Raw genomic sequence first — 16,068 nt, forward strand, 5'->3', positions numbered from 1 at the left:
TATAGTGTCAGATTTTTTTAGGGAGATATTATGTGAATACTTAACTCGTATTTAGATTTTCAAGAGATTTTTCTTGTTCATATAATGTTGGAGAAGTTTTTTTTTTTTTTCTTTTTATGGATGAAACATTGTTGTGTGTTAATGACTTCATCTAATTATAAGTTGTCATCTCCAAATTTTAGCAGTTAGGGTTGATCACGTAAATTCTATGTTTTTTCCTTAGTATATTTGTTGTTTGCTGAGAAATTTTGCTTTTATTGGGAAGTGATCAGTGATATCTGTTGTGTAGTACTTTCTCTTGAGTCTTCCAAAATTTTGTATGTTTCAAGTATGTACCCATGAAATGATGTACTCTAATGGTATCATTCTTTTTTCTTTTACTCTTAATAAGAAAAGTAATACTTAATTAATGAAACAAAAACATTATTTATGTTACATTATCATTTAAAAAAAATATATGTAAATAGTAGAGATTAAAATAGAAATAAAAAATTTATATATTTGAATTCTTACTTTATAACTTATGTGGGAGTTAATGTTTCCTCTGTTTTTTTTGTGTGGGTGAAGTTTAGCAAGTTTGAGAAGCAGACCATGCTTAAAATTTGTCTTCAAAAAGAAGAGTCTTTTCATTAAGTTTGTCTTCAAATGATTGATCACTCTATTCAGATCCTGCACTTATATACATCTGTCTTGTAAAATATTTGTTCTTATAGGGTTTTAAATTTTATGAATTGCATTCGTAATTTATTATGCATCTGTGAAAATACGTTGATATATATATATATATATATATATATATATATATATATATATATATATATATTTTTTTTTTTGCATAACAATAACTTATGTAATCTTTTAAATATACATAACTAATAGAAATAATTTAGGAAGAAATATGCTTGATGACGAGCATAATTTAGATGATAAGGTTTGGACTAGGGATTGAGTGACCTATATGTTAAAAGTTTGCATTCAAAACTTTATATATATATATATATATATATATATATATATATATATATATATATATATATATATATATATATATATATATATATATATAAAATACATACTCCTAGACATGTGAGATATAATAAATTTATAATTTTTACATCTGACAAGATAAAATAAATATATAATATATAAATAAATGTTAATTTTATCTTAAAAACTAATTTTATAAAATTGAATTAGATTTAAAATTTATTTTTCAAAATTTAAAATAATAAATCGAAATATATATATAGGTTACAGGTCTATCCTTTTATTTTATAAAATAAAAAATGTTAAATATGTAGGTTTTTAACTGCTGAGGAGATCAAGTACAAATTCGTTGAGAAAAAATAAATTGGCACAATAAATAAAAAGACAAAAACAAAGGAATTGAGAGTAAGATTTTTTCTAACAAATTCATTTTTTTTCCTAAGAGAGTGAAGAAGACAAAAAAAAATTAATAATAATAATAATATAATTTGCTCAACAATAGTGACAAAATATCAACAATTTCAGCACAGTTATTTCTATTAGGTTATGATGAAAAAATTAGATCGTTTTCCTTTTCAATAGGACATAAGAAAACAAAAGTATATTGGATTCAAACTTAAAAAATAGAGAGGAAAACAACAACACTCAATTTGAGCTCTTAAACAACTTTTATCCATCCTTAGTTCTTATAATCAAATCATATTTCAATTTTAGGGTTTAACATTAATAACAACTTTAAAACCTAAGCTAGAACAATATTCATTTGTTATAATTTTAGGTATGATTTATATTTTTTCAAATACATGTAATTTATTATCATAATCATTCTCATATTTTCTCTCACTCTCTCTTTCTCTCTCTCTCTCTCTATATATAATTGAATAAATATTATTCAATTATAATAAAATTTAGGATTCAAACATTTATTTTCAAAGATATAAATGACTACCTTTTTCATCAATTTTTTTAGATGAGTGGAGGTTTGAAGCTAAGGAGGGAAGTCTTTCAGGATTATTCCTATATGTGAGAAAAATCATCATCCAACATTCAGGATTATTCCTATACGTGAGAAAAATCATCATCCAACAAGAAGAACCTTATGTTTGCCTAGCGAGAATGATATTTCATTCTCTCAACGAGAGGGTAGACCTATTCAACGAGAAATTACTTTTCAAAAATTGTTTATGTTATAAATATTTAATATAATTTAAAAATAAATAAATAAATAATCCTATTGTTATTAATATTTTTATGGATTATTAATTTTGTGAATAAATACTATTTATATATTAATGATTTTTAACTTTATTACGAATTATTATCAAATTTAATATGATGTACTCTTATCTATTTTTTTCTACTTATAAATACTACCTATTTGAATGAAAAAAATGATAACAAAACAAGAGTTTATATAAAATTGTTTTCAGTCTTGTGTTTTTTTTTTTAAAAAAAAATTGGTGTTCATAATATTCAGACATTCTTTTCTACGGTTTTCTTTCTAAAGACAGCCTTTTGCATGTCTTGACCTAGGCTCATTTTTTCTTATATTCTTATTTTTGTTGTAATAAATATTTTTCTTTATCAATTTTCATCTGTATCTTACATTTTAAGTGTTTTTTTATAGTAACATTTATAAAATAATTTGTAACACTTAAACGGGGAGCACTTCAACTAATCTCATTTCAAATAACTTAGTTTTATGATTTAAACTTCCTTTCTTAATGGTCTAATTGTGCTCAATATTTCAAACATAAGCCTGAATTTTTATTTTTTGATTGTGTGATAAAAGCCGATAGCTGTTGCATATGATTTCCCATAAATATTAAAAAAAAAGTTATATAAACAAATAATATAAAAAAAGTTGTATAAAGAGTTTTATTTAATTTTGTTCACAAAATTGTACGAGAAGTTTGACTATTCAAATTTTAGATTTTAAGGAAAACTAAGACTCTTTCTTCTAATAGAGGTGATGAACATGTGTCTTTAGAAATGAGTATTTTTTGTGAAAATATTATTCATAAAGTAACCTCTTCATACAGTGCCAAAGTCTACAAGTTCTAGTTTGTTTAAAATCATGTAAAGTGAAACTTTATATTATATTTGTTATGTTCTCAAATAAAATTCCTAATAAAATAGTGATAAAACTCATTATGAGTTATGATTGAAAAAAAAATTATATTTAAAATATTTTAAAGTGAGAGGTATCTTATAAAGGTTGATGTGTCTCTTAATAAGGAAAGAAAAATTCTTCATTATTTATTCCAAAATTACGGAAATTTCTTATAATACTATTATGAAATCTAAAAATGTTTGCTTGGTAAATTGTCTAAAATCTGTTAAACAATCTATTATTTCACAATCTACCGTGAAAACATAAATTATTACTTTATATATGGTTACGATTGAGACAAGATTTCTTAAAAATTTCTTATATGATTTACTATTAAATAAGCCTATACTTCTTATTTCAATGTGTTTCTGCTGAATGGGACCGGGGAAAACTCCTGCTACCTCCGTCCGGAAACACTCCTCCTCCGCTCGGTCTTCCTTCTCTAGCCTCCTCTGCGCTCGGTATCAATGTGGATGGGTTGACCTGCAGCAAACACTCCGACGATCAAGTCAGAATGGGCTCTCGCAAGTCTATATTTATCAAAAGAACAGAGAGTTTACCTTCTCCTTTGACTACTATTTATACAATTTCAGAGAATATTCCCCATTAGTTTACCTCTTAATGGCTTTCAAAGCACATTTTAAATACTCGACAAGGACCGTTACCTCATTAACCACACATTTATGAGCATTCAACGGCTGTCTCCAGCCCGCAATTTTACACAACTGCCCGGTCGGCTATGTTGTGCTTACGAGCTCCGATCGTTCATACCAGGTATGGAACACCTGATCGGGTGCGTCTAAATCTTCCCGAGGGTGTAACACCTGATCGGTTGTGTCTACATCTTTCCGGTCGGTTGTCCATCCTTGGTAGTAACACAATGCATATTTAGAGTCTAATTGTTATATTTAAAATTTGAAGTAAAAATTTTAATAAAGAAAATACATATGAGATTGACAAAAATTGATGTATCTTTTAATAAGAAAAGAAAAATTCTTTGTTCTTTATTCCTAAGTTAGGAAAATTTCTTACAATACTATTATGGAATTTAGAAACGTGTCATTTAAAGGATAAATTGACTTAAATATGCTAAATAATCTATTATTTCACGATCTACTATGGAAACACAAATTATTACTTTAGATATTGATATCTTTGAGATAAGATTTCTTAAAAATATACCTCATATTTCAATGCATTGTGAGAAGTTTTATATCTAAAGTTTCAAGCAAAAAATTTAATGAAACACAAATATATTAGAAACTGAATTACCCATGGTATTGTTTTCTTGTCCAAAAAAAAAATATTGCGGGTCCGCTTAAAAGGTGGATGCATCAACAAATAAAGTCATGGAGAAGAATGAGACTAAAACTCATAAATTAGTTGCAATAATGAACACCGATCTCAACATGAATGACAATACCATGGAATGGGTAATAATGAAGTTGTTGTTGAATAAAGTACATAACTGATTTGAATAAATGTAATGTCTCATTCCTACGACGAAGTACACTATAAATTATGATTATAATAAGGTTGAGGTATGTGAATTACCGTGCTTATTTTTAAAATACTTCTTAATAAACTTAATAACAATTAGTGTAGGGGTGTTAGTCATAAAACATCTTTTGAAGGCAGGTGGAGGGGTGAGAATGTAGAAATTTAGAAAGTGAAAGACATGTGTGAGGAGTAGAATGGACCGATCGGTTTTTGACGGTAGTATATAAAAGAAAATTTTAAAATCTAATGCCACTCTCTGCATGCAACTTATCTTTCTAAAATTCTGAAACCTTATTTTCTCCTCCTACTCTCTAACTTCTCTCTAAATTATCCTCTCTTTCTCTACAAATTCTCACGTTCTCCTCCATCTGATCATCAATTAGATTGTGTCTGAAGCTTTCCGAGTGGCAAGAGTTCTCTTTTCAACGATCAAGTGGTGGTTTGAGCTGGTATGTCTTTCTTATTCTGAGAAAGTCTAGTTTCTGGCACATGCAAACCAAGTTTATGTTTGCATGTGTTTATCTTCTTCTTCTTTTTAAATTCTGATCACATTTATGGTCTTGTGATTGGTCTATTTTTCCTCAACTATTGAATCTTAGGTTCTGAGACTTTTGGGTAGTGAGCAAGTTCTTCACTATAAGCGTTATGTCAGTTAAGAGGTAAGGGAAACTATTTAATTTAATTGTTTGAGTGATGATTATGTGTTTGTGTGAAATTGAATGATTTGATGATTTAGTTATGTTATATGAAATGTTGTGTTTATAAGTTTGGTGATCCTATATAATTCTGCAGAAGTTCTGCAGAATTATGCAGAAAAGCTGAGTGTTCGGTCTTGACCGCTCGGTCATGGTCAGTCAATAATTCATCAATAAAGTTAGATTTTTTAAGTCTTACCCGTGTATGGTCGCTCGGTCTTATGTAAGTGATTGACATCCTAGTGGTTTATGATTCTGTAATAATGACCAGTCTTATCGAGTTGGGTAGTCTCTTGTTAGTGATCGTTCTTATACTAGTGTTAGACCTCATACTTGTATTAGGCTTAAATGCATTCGATTATAATTGGATAGTAGTTCCTTACATAGTTCGGTCATATTGTTGTAACGCTCAATTTCTTAAAAGTGTTAGATTTTATAAATAGTATTTAGAATCAACCTTAAGTGTTCGGATCAAACTGTTAGAGGTCGTCTTAGGTTATAGTGTAAAGTCCAATAAAAAAATATGATTGCAAAATGACAAAGAACCTTTCAGAAGTGGAATGGTGAGCAAGACACTTTTGGTGGTGAAGTCAAAATATTATTTTTTATAAAATAGTATTTTTAATAAAATATAAAAAAAATAAATAAATAAAAAGACAAAACTACTTTCAGAAGTGGAGTTAAGGGGGAACAAAATTCTATAATGGGATTTAAATATTATTTATAATAAAATATTATTAAAAAAAAAAACTAAAATAGTGCTAAATCTTAGCCTGTAAATAGCAAGCATGAGGAAGGCTGAAACTAGCACCAAAAATTATGAGAAATTTTGAGAGAAGAGAGTTGGAGGAAATTCTAGTTGCAAAGGGGAAAATTCTGGAAGTTTTCGGAGAACGGTTTCTAAGGAGAAGATTAAGTCTGGAATAGAGGTAAGAGGAGTTACTCTTAAGTTTTTGTTTTGTATTATCCTGAGTCTTGAATATGTAATATTTTGCTTTTGTTTGATCTTAAATCTTGAATATGAAGCATTTTGTTTCTGTATGATCTGAATTTTGAATAAGAACATGCTTCTATAAGGAGATCCAAGTTTTATAGTTGTAAAATGCGATATTGATTATGTTATGCTATTTGTATGTGATTAGTTGCTTCTTTTGTATTGTTGGAAGGATGAGAAGTTGTCTAATTGGCTTTGCCAGATTCAACTTCTTGTTTCCCCAAACTTTTTACGGCTTTCCTTATTTATTTATATTGTATTTTTGGAAGGATGAGAAGTTGTCTAACCGGCCTTGCTAGATTCAACTTCTTGTTTCTCCAAAATTTTTACGGCTTTCCTTATTTATTTATATTGTATTTTTGGAAGGATGAGAAGTTGTCTAACCGGCCTTGCCAGATTCAACTTCTTGTTTCCCCAAACTTTTTACGGCTTTCCTTATTTATTTATATTCTATTTTTGGAAGAATGAGAAGTTGTCTAACCGGCCTTGCCAGATTCAACTTCTTGTTTCCCCAAACTTTTGATTGTTTTCCTTATTTATTTATATTGTATTTTTGAAAGGATGAGAAGTTGTCTAACCGGCCCTGCCAGATTCAACTTCTTGTTTCCCCAGACTTTTTTTGTTTTCCTTATTTATTTATATTGTATTTTTGAAAGGATGAGAAGTTGTCTAACCGGCTCTGCCAGATTCAACTTCTTGTTTCCTCAAGAATTTTTATATTAAGATTATTTTTTTATGATTGTCAAATACTTGATTCTTCTCTGACCAATTATAGTAATATTTTATGATTGTTAATTTGTTTATAATTATCTTGTATGAATTCTATTATCAATGTATTTTATGATGTTTGATATTAAATTATGCATTTGAAATATAGTATGAGTCTCGGGGAGAGACTCTATAATGGTATGGTATTAATGTATATGTTGATGTTGAGGGTCCTGTTGTTGGTGGTTATCCTAAAACTCTAATAATTGTCCAATCTCAATTAGAGAAGGATGTGTTATATGATGAGAGAAGTAGGAGGTCCTAGTCTATGTTCATAGACGTTAATGGACTAACCTCGTGGGTGATGTGATATATTATATTTGGCCATAACTGTGTTGTAGATGTTACCACAAGTGCATGACCACCCGAGACTTTCATCAACATTATATCTGGATAATAGAGTCTAGTATGATAATTGCATCTTACAAGAATCTATGATGAATGTATTACGTATAATAATAATGTAATGCTTTTCTTTGAATTTTGCCTGGTAGTTCACCCTTACTTGTTTGTTTGTGCCGGAAAATCTTATTTTTGCGATGATCATATAACGTTTATGTTATATGGGAGCAGATGCCGGAACGACGTCTGAACCAATACAAGTGAAGGAGGAAGCAACAGAAAAAGGAAGAGTAGTTTAAAAAAAATTAAATAAATTTAGGAGAGTTTTAATGATGTTTTAAAAAAAAAATTATGTATTTCCAGTGTGAACTATGTTACTCCTTAATGGATGATTGTAATACTGTACGATGTTTATATTATTAATGAAATAATTTTGTGTGTGAGATGTTTAATTTTTGGGGTGTTACATTGCTATGTCTTTTAAAAATTAATTTTTGGGGTGTTACATATAGCGCTAGGTTTCGTGTTAGTATTTTAATTAGCTTCAGTATTCAGTCATTTCCTCAACCTTACCTAGTATGAATCGTCCAGTCCTATTCTTTAGATAGTGAAATACCGTTCGGTCTTACACTAAGAGTTCAGTTTGATTTATAAGTATTCAGTCTAAGTTTAAGTTTTCGGTTTTCTTCTATGAATGAATATTTGATATTTTCACTATGTGACTCTGATTATTTGAGATAATAGTATTAATATAATGTGTATGGGGAATTTTATGGATATTCCAATAAGGTATATGTTTCATGTAATGTGGAAGAGAATTCCAAGGAGGAATGTCTCAGTGTAATGGGTATTGATGTGGTAAAGTATGAATACGGACAGTGAAATTCACGGAGTTTATCCTGATATTCTGATGATTACCAATTCTCAAGTAGAGATGGGTGATGCATTGTGTGAGAATGGCAGGAGGTCCTAGCCCATATGTTCTTGGGTGAGTTATAACGAAATACCATTGGGTGGCAGCTGATGGTTTTCCAGTTACTACATCATCCGGGTGCAAGAACGACCTCAAGCTATGTATTCTTACGATCCGGATGGTTGAGTCAGATGTAAGGTCTATACATGATAGTATTACGATCGGTCTTAACTATATAAATGTTTAATTTATATATGTTTGCTTGTGCTTGGTTTTAATCTGATGTAGCGATCAGTTTTGCATTGTTTGAACTTGTAGAAACTGTATGTATGAATAGTAAATTAAATTACATTAGTTTGCCCTTATTTTCTGTTTGTTCATGTTTCCGTTCGATTTTTCTCTTGCGATGATCACCTTTTGGGTGTGAGCAGAAAGGGAAGAGTGTACGTTGGAGCAGGAATTGGGCGGCGAGGATCCTGAAGTGTAGTTTATGATCGTTCGGTCACAGTATTATGTATAGTTTTGGATGAACCATTCGGTCACCGTTATAACCCTGTATTGACCGATCGGTTATGATCTTAGTTTTGTAATAGTACAGGCACTGTTTTGTAAAGTATTAAATTTTATGGTTATTTTGTAATAACTGTAAGGTTAACTTTATTTTCCAGCAACTGTTCTATCATATTATTAAATGATGACACCTGTATATAGTTTTATGCTATATTTTTGTGATGTTACAAAGTGGGTATGTGAGTGTTGGACTGTAATTTGGCCGCGAACATTAATGTATTGGGCCAACATCAATTTAAGGTCCACGAAATATCTATAAATATAGGGGTAAGCTATATAAGTAAGGTTAGCTTAATTGAATTTTGATACTTAACTATGAATAAAGTTCATTGAATAAAATTTGACTTGAGCATTGGAGTGCCTTTAGCATGTATCCACCGCTCGGTTTTGACTTAAATAAGTTAAAACAAATTCAGAAGAGAATATGATAACATAAAGGCGTGTCTCTCGTACCTACTCATTTATATACTGAAACATAATCTAATTTTATTTTTTATATTTTATTTTAAGATACTAAAATCATATTTAATTTTTTTTATTCGCAAATAAATCAGAATGGTGAATGAAGTTATTCGTTAATGGAATTGTTGTTATAATGTTTCAAAGGGTTCATCAATATTATGAGTAGTATGCTATGGTCAGATGAGGAAATGTGATTTCATGATTAACATGTGCATGAAAGTTCAACGTGTTTCACGTAATAAATCAGTGCACAAGTCAATTCCACTGTTCCTAAGTTTGAATTATCACAAACATAATCTCTCTCAAAACCAATTCAAGTCTAGGATAATCATGATTATAATTTCTTCCAAGATATTTGATAAAACATTTAAATAATGAGATTCATTCTGAAATATTCACTTATTTATGTATATTCTATTCTTGTTCATCACTGGTTGATTTCTTTTTAATGAATTTTGTTAGATCTAAAATAAAAATACTTTTTATTATATCAGTTTCCAATCGATGATAATTAATCAACGTATACGTACTAGTTAGACAGATGTTACCAAAAAATGTCCGTTTAAAAGAAATTCATATTTAATATTTAAAAAAATAGATCGGAAAACAAAAATATCAATTACAATATTAATGAGATTATCGAAAAATATTAATTTTATAATCCATAATTATATTAAAAAGTATATTTTAAAATTAACTCAAAAATCTATAATTAATTTGTAAAGTAAAATTTCTACTTATTTACATATAAATGTTTCTTATCTCTTCTATGTATATTTAGGATATATATTTTTGAAACATAGAATTAGATATTTATGTAATAACAATTCAATAACGGATGCTATAATAAATTTCATTAAAACAGACTTTAAAGAATATGATATTATATTAAGAAATAAAATTTAAACCTACCTTAATTTAAAAAATATGAGGGAAGTTAGATGAAAATTTGTATTATAAATTTATTTTTCTTTAATATCTCCAACTAATTTTGACGAGTTAATGTCTAAACTTTATAGAGTGAATATCATAAAATTTAATGTTTTAATGTAAAGAGAAATGACATTTATGTATAACTTCGTGTTAGAATATTCTTTTCAAAGTCTTTTTCTTCTTAAAATAAGTAAATAAAACATCTGTCTAATAAAAAACAAATTGGTAATGCGTTTAGCAAATAAATAATTACATTAGTAGAATGTTTTTAGGTTTAAATATGGTTTTGCTCCTTATTAATTATTGAATTTTATTTTTTGTTCATAATACTTTTTAGTTTTCTTCGTTTCTAATAGTTTTTGTTTCTGTTTAATTTTTAGTTTCAAAAGTAAAAAGAATAATAAAGTATTTTGGTATTAATATTTGATTAAGACTCTATTTCTTAAATTATAACTAGATTTTTTTTTTCTAAGTGTAAATTGAAGGGTAAATGGCAACAGATGCTGATCCAGTTATTGAAAAATGAACTTCTGTTTTAAAGTGACATGAGTTTGAGCTCATGCTGATGTAAACCTTATTAAAGAGTAAATATAAATATAAATAGGTTTTAAATGAGTGGCTATAATATTAGTTTTGCTGAGCTCTAAAAACCTGATTATTCTAAACATTTTATTATTACACAGGAAAAATATGGTGACAAATATTTTCCCATTGTTCATATTAATTAATTTCCGATTCATGAACTGTGACATAGTCCAATCTAATTCAACATTTGTAACCTGAATAATTTAGAGACACATTTTCCCCTGGTCAACGTCCGTGGACAGTATATAACATACAATTGATCTTGATCTTTTTTGGATTATCAACGAATTTTACAATTGTTAATACATCAAAACATCATTTCTCAAATTCTCATGAGTTTTATAAAAAGAACTTATTCAAAATAAGAAAGGATACATATATTTATTTTAAAAAAAGAGAACTATTCATATTAATTATGTAAGTTATTTATTCAATTAATACAAAGACAAAAATAATGTTTTATTTTTTACTGGATTAATTGATTATCTCCATAATTAATCAATTAAAACAAAGAAGAAATAATAGTTTCAAGATATTAATAATAATCCATTGTTATTAATATAATTTATTAAGAAAGTAATTTTAATAATTTTTCTTCTAAATTTTAATTCATTTAGCGTTAAAGCTAACTCTAATTTATTCATATAAGATTAAATTAATTTTATAAAATTTCTAATTTACGATCAGTCTTGACACACATGTCCTATTAAAATCTACTTATTCTAAATCATTCATTGCATATGGACGGTGTCAAAACAACAACTTGATCTTATCTTCTTTCACATAGTAACAACAATATATATATCTTTAATACCTAATCTTTATTAATTTAAAATTATGACCTAAATATTAGAAAATACCTCATTAAATATGTTGATATAATATAAAATGTAATACATCTAACATAATTTTTTCTAAAATCTTTTAAATTTTAAAATTTAAATAAAAATAATTAAAGTGTGATTTTATTAGACCAAACATATATCTTAAATGTATAACTGATTACAGAGAGACAGATACGTCATTCCTAGACAATTGTTTTTTTTTCAACTGTGAAACGAGTGTGAACTTGATTTCCACTTAACACACTTTTGAAAGTGGACAAAAATCCTTAGCTATAACTAAATATCTAACATAATTTTTCTAGAATAGAAGTACTTCTATAGGTAGGGATACTAAGAAAAAAAAAACTTCCTCTATTAAAAATAAATAAAAATGATATTTTAACAAAAACAAAATTTTCACATTTTTTTAATATTTTTTTATTTTTAAAAATATAAAATTTTACTTTTTTAATTAACATTTTATTTTTATAATATGTGTCAAATAAATTTAGATGCGTATTAATTTATCATTACTAGAAAAAAAACATATGTACTTTCACTATTAAATATAAATAAACAACTTACCATTCTCCTTTTTCACATTTTTCATCAAAGGTACTTCCATCTACACGATCACAAAAGGTCAAAAGTAGCAATATATATATAACACAAAGAACATTGATGTGGATAACCAAAAAGCTAAGCATATTCCATGGAGAAGATCGAAAGGGAAGAGCATAACAAGTTGAAGGAGACAAAGGCGGCGGAAAAAGTCAGGTACCGTGGCGTTCGACGGCGGCCGTGGGGGAAGTATGCGGCGGAGATCAGAGACCCTTCTAAGCAAGGTTCAAGGTTGTGGTTGGGAACCTTTGAGAGTGCTGAAGAGGCAGCTAGGGCATATGATCATGCAGCTTTTACCATGAGGGGTCGTGTTGCAATTTTGAATTTTCCTAATGAGTACCGTTCTCATGCTAGGGTTTATCCTCAACATATACCATCACCATCATCATCCATTACTGATGAAAATGCATCGTCATCATCATCCATTACTCATGCAAATGGTGGACAGCAAAGACAGGTTTTCGAGTTTGAGTATTTGGATGATAAGGTGTTGGAGGAGCTTCTTCAGTTTGAAGAGAAGAATAACACAGAAAGTTGAGTTCTTTGTAATCTCCTTTTTTAATACTTGTAAACAAGAAAATATTGATTATAGTGTGTTTCAACAGAGGATGCTCAATATGAAAAAGACAAGAAAAGATGAACAAGTTACGGTATTAGTCATTTTCTGTGTTTGGGAGATGTTCTTTTCAATGGATGTTGTCGGTGGTTTAATTTTAATATTTTATTATATTTATGTTAGGGAAACTTTTAACAGGATTTTACATAATGTTTCAGGATAAAAGTTTTGACCGAAATATAAATCTCATGAGTCGCTTCCTCCCTTCCTATTATGCTTTTATCTTCACGTCCTCTTTTTTGTCAACAAGTTTCAGGAAGAATGGGATGGGTACCTGCGAAGACACTCCGACGTTCAAGTCAGAAAAAAGTAGAATAGTCAAACTTGTTTAGTTCAATAATGAATAATAGCTCAATTTTCTCTCACGAAAAAACGTACATTTTTCCTCTCTGCTTTTCATATTTAAAATAGTAAAATAAATCGTTTACCTTAAAATCCGATCAATTATAGAAGTTGACCACTTGGAAATTATAACCGTTTAGATCGTGCTTAATACTGGATCAGTTAATCCCGTGATTCGTGACATTAAACTGATATTCCTAACCGTTTATTAAGATTTAATATGTTCAATTTGACTAAAATTGACCGAATGCGTTTCCTCTGGTAATTTACTGGATTGTCGTGACATCGCTGATTTGATCGTTAGTGCATCGACACAAACATGCAATCGCTATAATACGATCGTTTTGATGTTCATAAGGTATTATGAAAAAAAAAGGTTTTAAAGTTAAAATATTTTTTCTGCACACTAATGGAAATAAATTTAACAAGTTATTGATATCAAAGAAATCTTGATAAAATTGTAAAATTAAAAAAAAAGTATTAATATGAATACAATTTTCTGGCAGATAATTAAATTAAATAATAAAGATAAAGATAAGTAAAACTTAAGTTTGATCTCTAATCAGGAGCTTTTTTTCTTTTTGAAAATTAAAATTAAAGTAGATTTATATTTTTTAGTATATTATAAATTGATTTTATTTTTTAAGATGGCCTGGTAGCAACAATAAATGACACTGCAATGGATAGGACAAAAGTAACAGTAATTGTTTTTTCAAAAAAATCTGATTTTAGATATCATATTAAATATAATAAAAAAATATGTAAAATTAATATTCTTTATGTTAAATATGAGCATAAAATTCTTTAATTATAATAGAATAAATATAAACTAAATTCAAATACAGATAAAAAATAATAATAAATTATCTAAAGATAAAAATAAAAAAAAATACTATCTGATATTTACTTTCAACATTTATAAAAATATTTAATTAATTTAATCAAATATATAAATATTATTTCTTCTAACCAGATATAATCAAATAATGATTCACAGCAAAATAACATAGGAATACATGGACTAGATTATACAAAAGAAAAAAAAATTAATATTAAATAGAATGAAATTTATCCAGAGTGAACTGGGATAACATAATTGGTCATGGTGACTACTCATTTCACTCATAAGGAAAAATATAAGAATGACACAATAGTCATATATTAGTCATTTGGAAAATGCACCCTTATCGGATATTCAAGATACTTCCTTCATACTATCCGTTCATCATTATTTATTTTCCATAAGAAAAAGTAAATTCTCTTTAGTTGATATTCATGGAATAAGAAAAAGAATATAGCAAGTTAAATAAATAAATAAATATATATAATAAAAATTTAAAATTAAGTAAAAAATGAAATATATGTACAGAAGAAAAAAATATATATAATAAAAACTTCCCAATCACACATATGCAAAAATTTTCACCCTACTCAAAATCAATTTATTTCTTGAAACCATGGAAGAGAGAACGTGTGATTTTCGTTTATGTGAGAATGAGATTGAATGGAAAAACAAAATTGAGAAAGAAGAAGAAGAAGATGAAAGGCTTTTCTCTATTAACACCCTTAAAACACTAAGTTCATCCTTTTGTTTATAGCCTTTTTTATTTTAAGCCCAGAGCCCAAACTGATTTTTCTATAATTAGCACCTCTAATATTTATTTGTTTCTTTAGAATACAGTCCATTTTACAATAATTTCCTATTTATATATGCTTTTTCTTTTAAGCATACACAATGTTTTTTATAATATGTATACATACGCGTATTTTTCTACATCGAATTCATTTTAAAATATTTTAAATTTATTACTCACACATTCTAACTACAGTTTTATAACAAGTGCCTGGCGATATTTTTTATGGAACTTTTAATTTTTTTTCCCTAAATTTAAAGAATGATATCATATATAATAATAATAATAATAGAAATAATAAATATTTCCTTGTGTCTGCGAGTGTAGATTTGTTTGTCTTTTTTACTCTGTGTGCGCTTATGTGTCACATAACTTTTATTCGAACAGGGAGAAATTGAACTTTCTTTTCAAAGAAAAAGGAAAAAAATAGTTATATTGTTTCTTTCAGTTTTCAAAGAAGTACTCGCTTTATATTGTCAGTAGAGTCGAAGTTTCCTTTATTTATTTAATAAGTAATATGTTTACTAAAATTTAAATAAAAAATATGAAGATTAATATATAAGTTTTTAAAATATAAAAAAAAGGTTTTTAAATGAAAAAAAAAATTATTTTTATATTATATAGGCTTAATACCTCTAATGGTCCCTATTTTCGTCAAGTATGTTCGATTTGGTTCTAGTTTTTTTTCCTGTTCAATGTTGTCCTAAAGAATGTAATTTTTGTTCAATTTAATTCTTTTTGCAGATGACATTTAAATCGTTAACGACCAACTGTCCAGTTGTGTATATCATTATTGACCTGTCATGACTGAAACATGACGCAACCAATGAATGATTGCCACATGGCAGTCCCTTCCCCACCCAAAAAATTAGGGTTTGTGAATGTAAGGGGGAAAAGCTTCCTTACGCGTATGCCGCCGCGAGAGGAAAATTGAATGGGTTTCGAAATGTAGGAGCGTCGGGATGCGAATTTGGCTCATGGTTGCTTGTCTGCGATTTGGTTTCTCTGGTTTCTTTCTACTTGCAGGTTTGAAGAGCAACTTCGTGATGGCTGGAGAAGATGAATATTGATGGAGAATGGTGCTTTTGTGGCAGTGATTATGCTCAATTTGGCTTTTCCATTCTCTGTTTTCCCCTTTGCAGGTTGAAGACTTGACGGAGAAGATGAGC

At 28.0% G+C, this 16,068-nt stretch overlaps 1 protein-coding gene across 1 annotated transcript; it reads left to right on the plus strand.

The window, feature by feature from the left end:
* The first annotated feature begins 12,398 nt into the window (after window positions 1–12,398).
* LOC108324381 (ethylene-responsive transcription factor ERF098) lies at window positions 12,399–12,845 on the plus strand. The gene has a single exon (XM_017557328.1). The coding sequence runs from the start codon at window positions 12,399–12,401 to the stop codon at window positions 12,843–12,845; it is 447 nt and encodes a 148-aa protein (XP_017412817.1).
* Window positions 12,846–16,068: the final 3,223 nt, after the last annotated feature.

The sequence above is a fragment of the Vigna angularis genome, chromosome 3 (genome assembly GCF_016808095.1).
Source record: "Vigna angularis cultivar LongXiaoDou No.4 chromosome 3, ASM1680809v1, whole genome shotgun sequence".
NCBI lineage: Eukaryota > Viridiplantae > Streptophyta > Magnoliopsida > Fabales > Fabaceae > Vigna > Vigna angularis.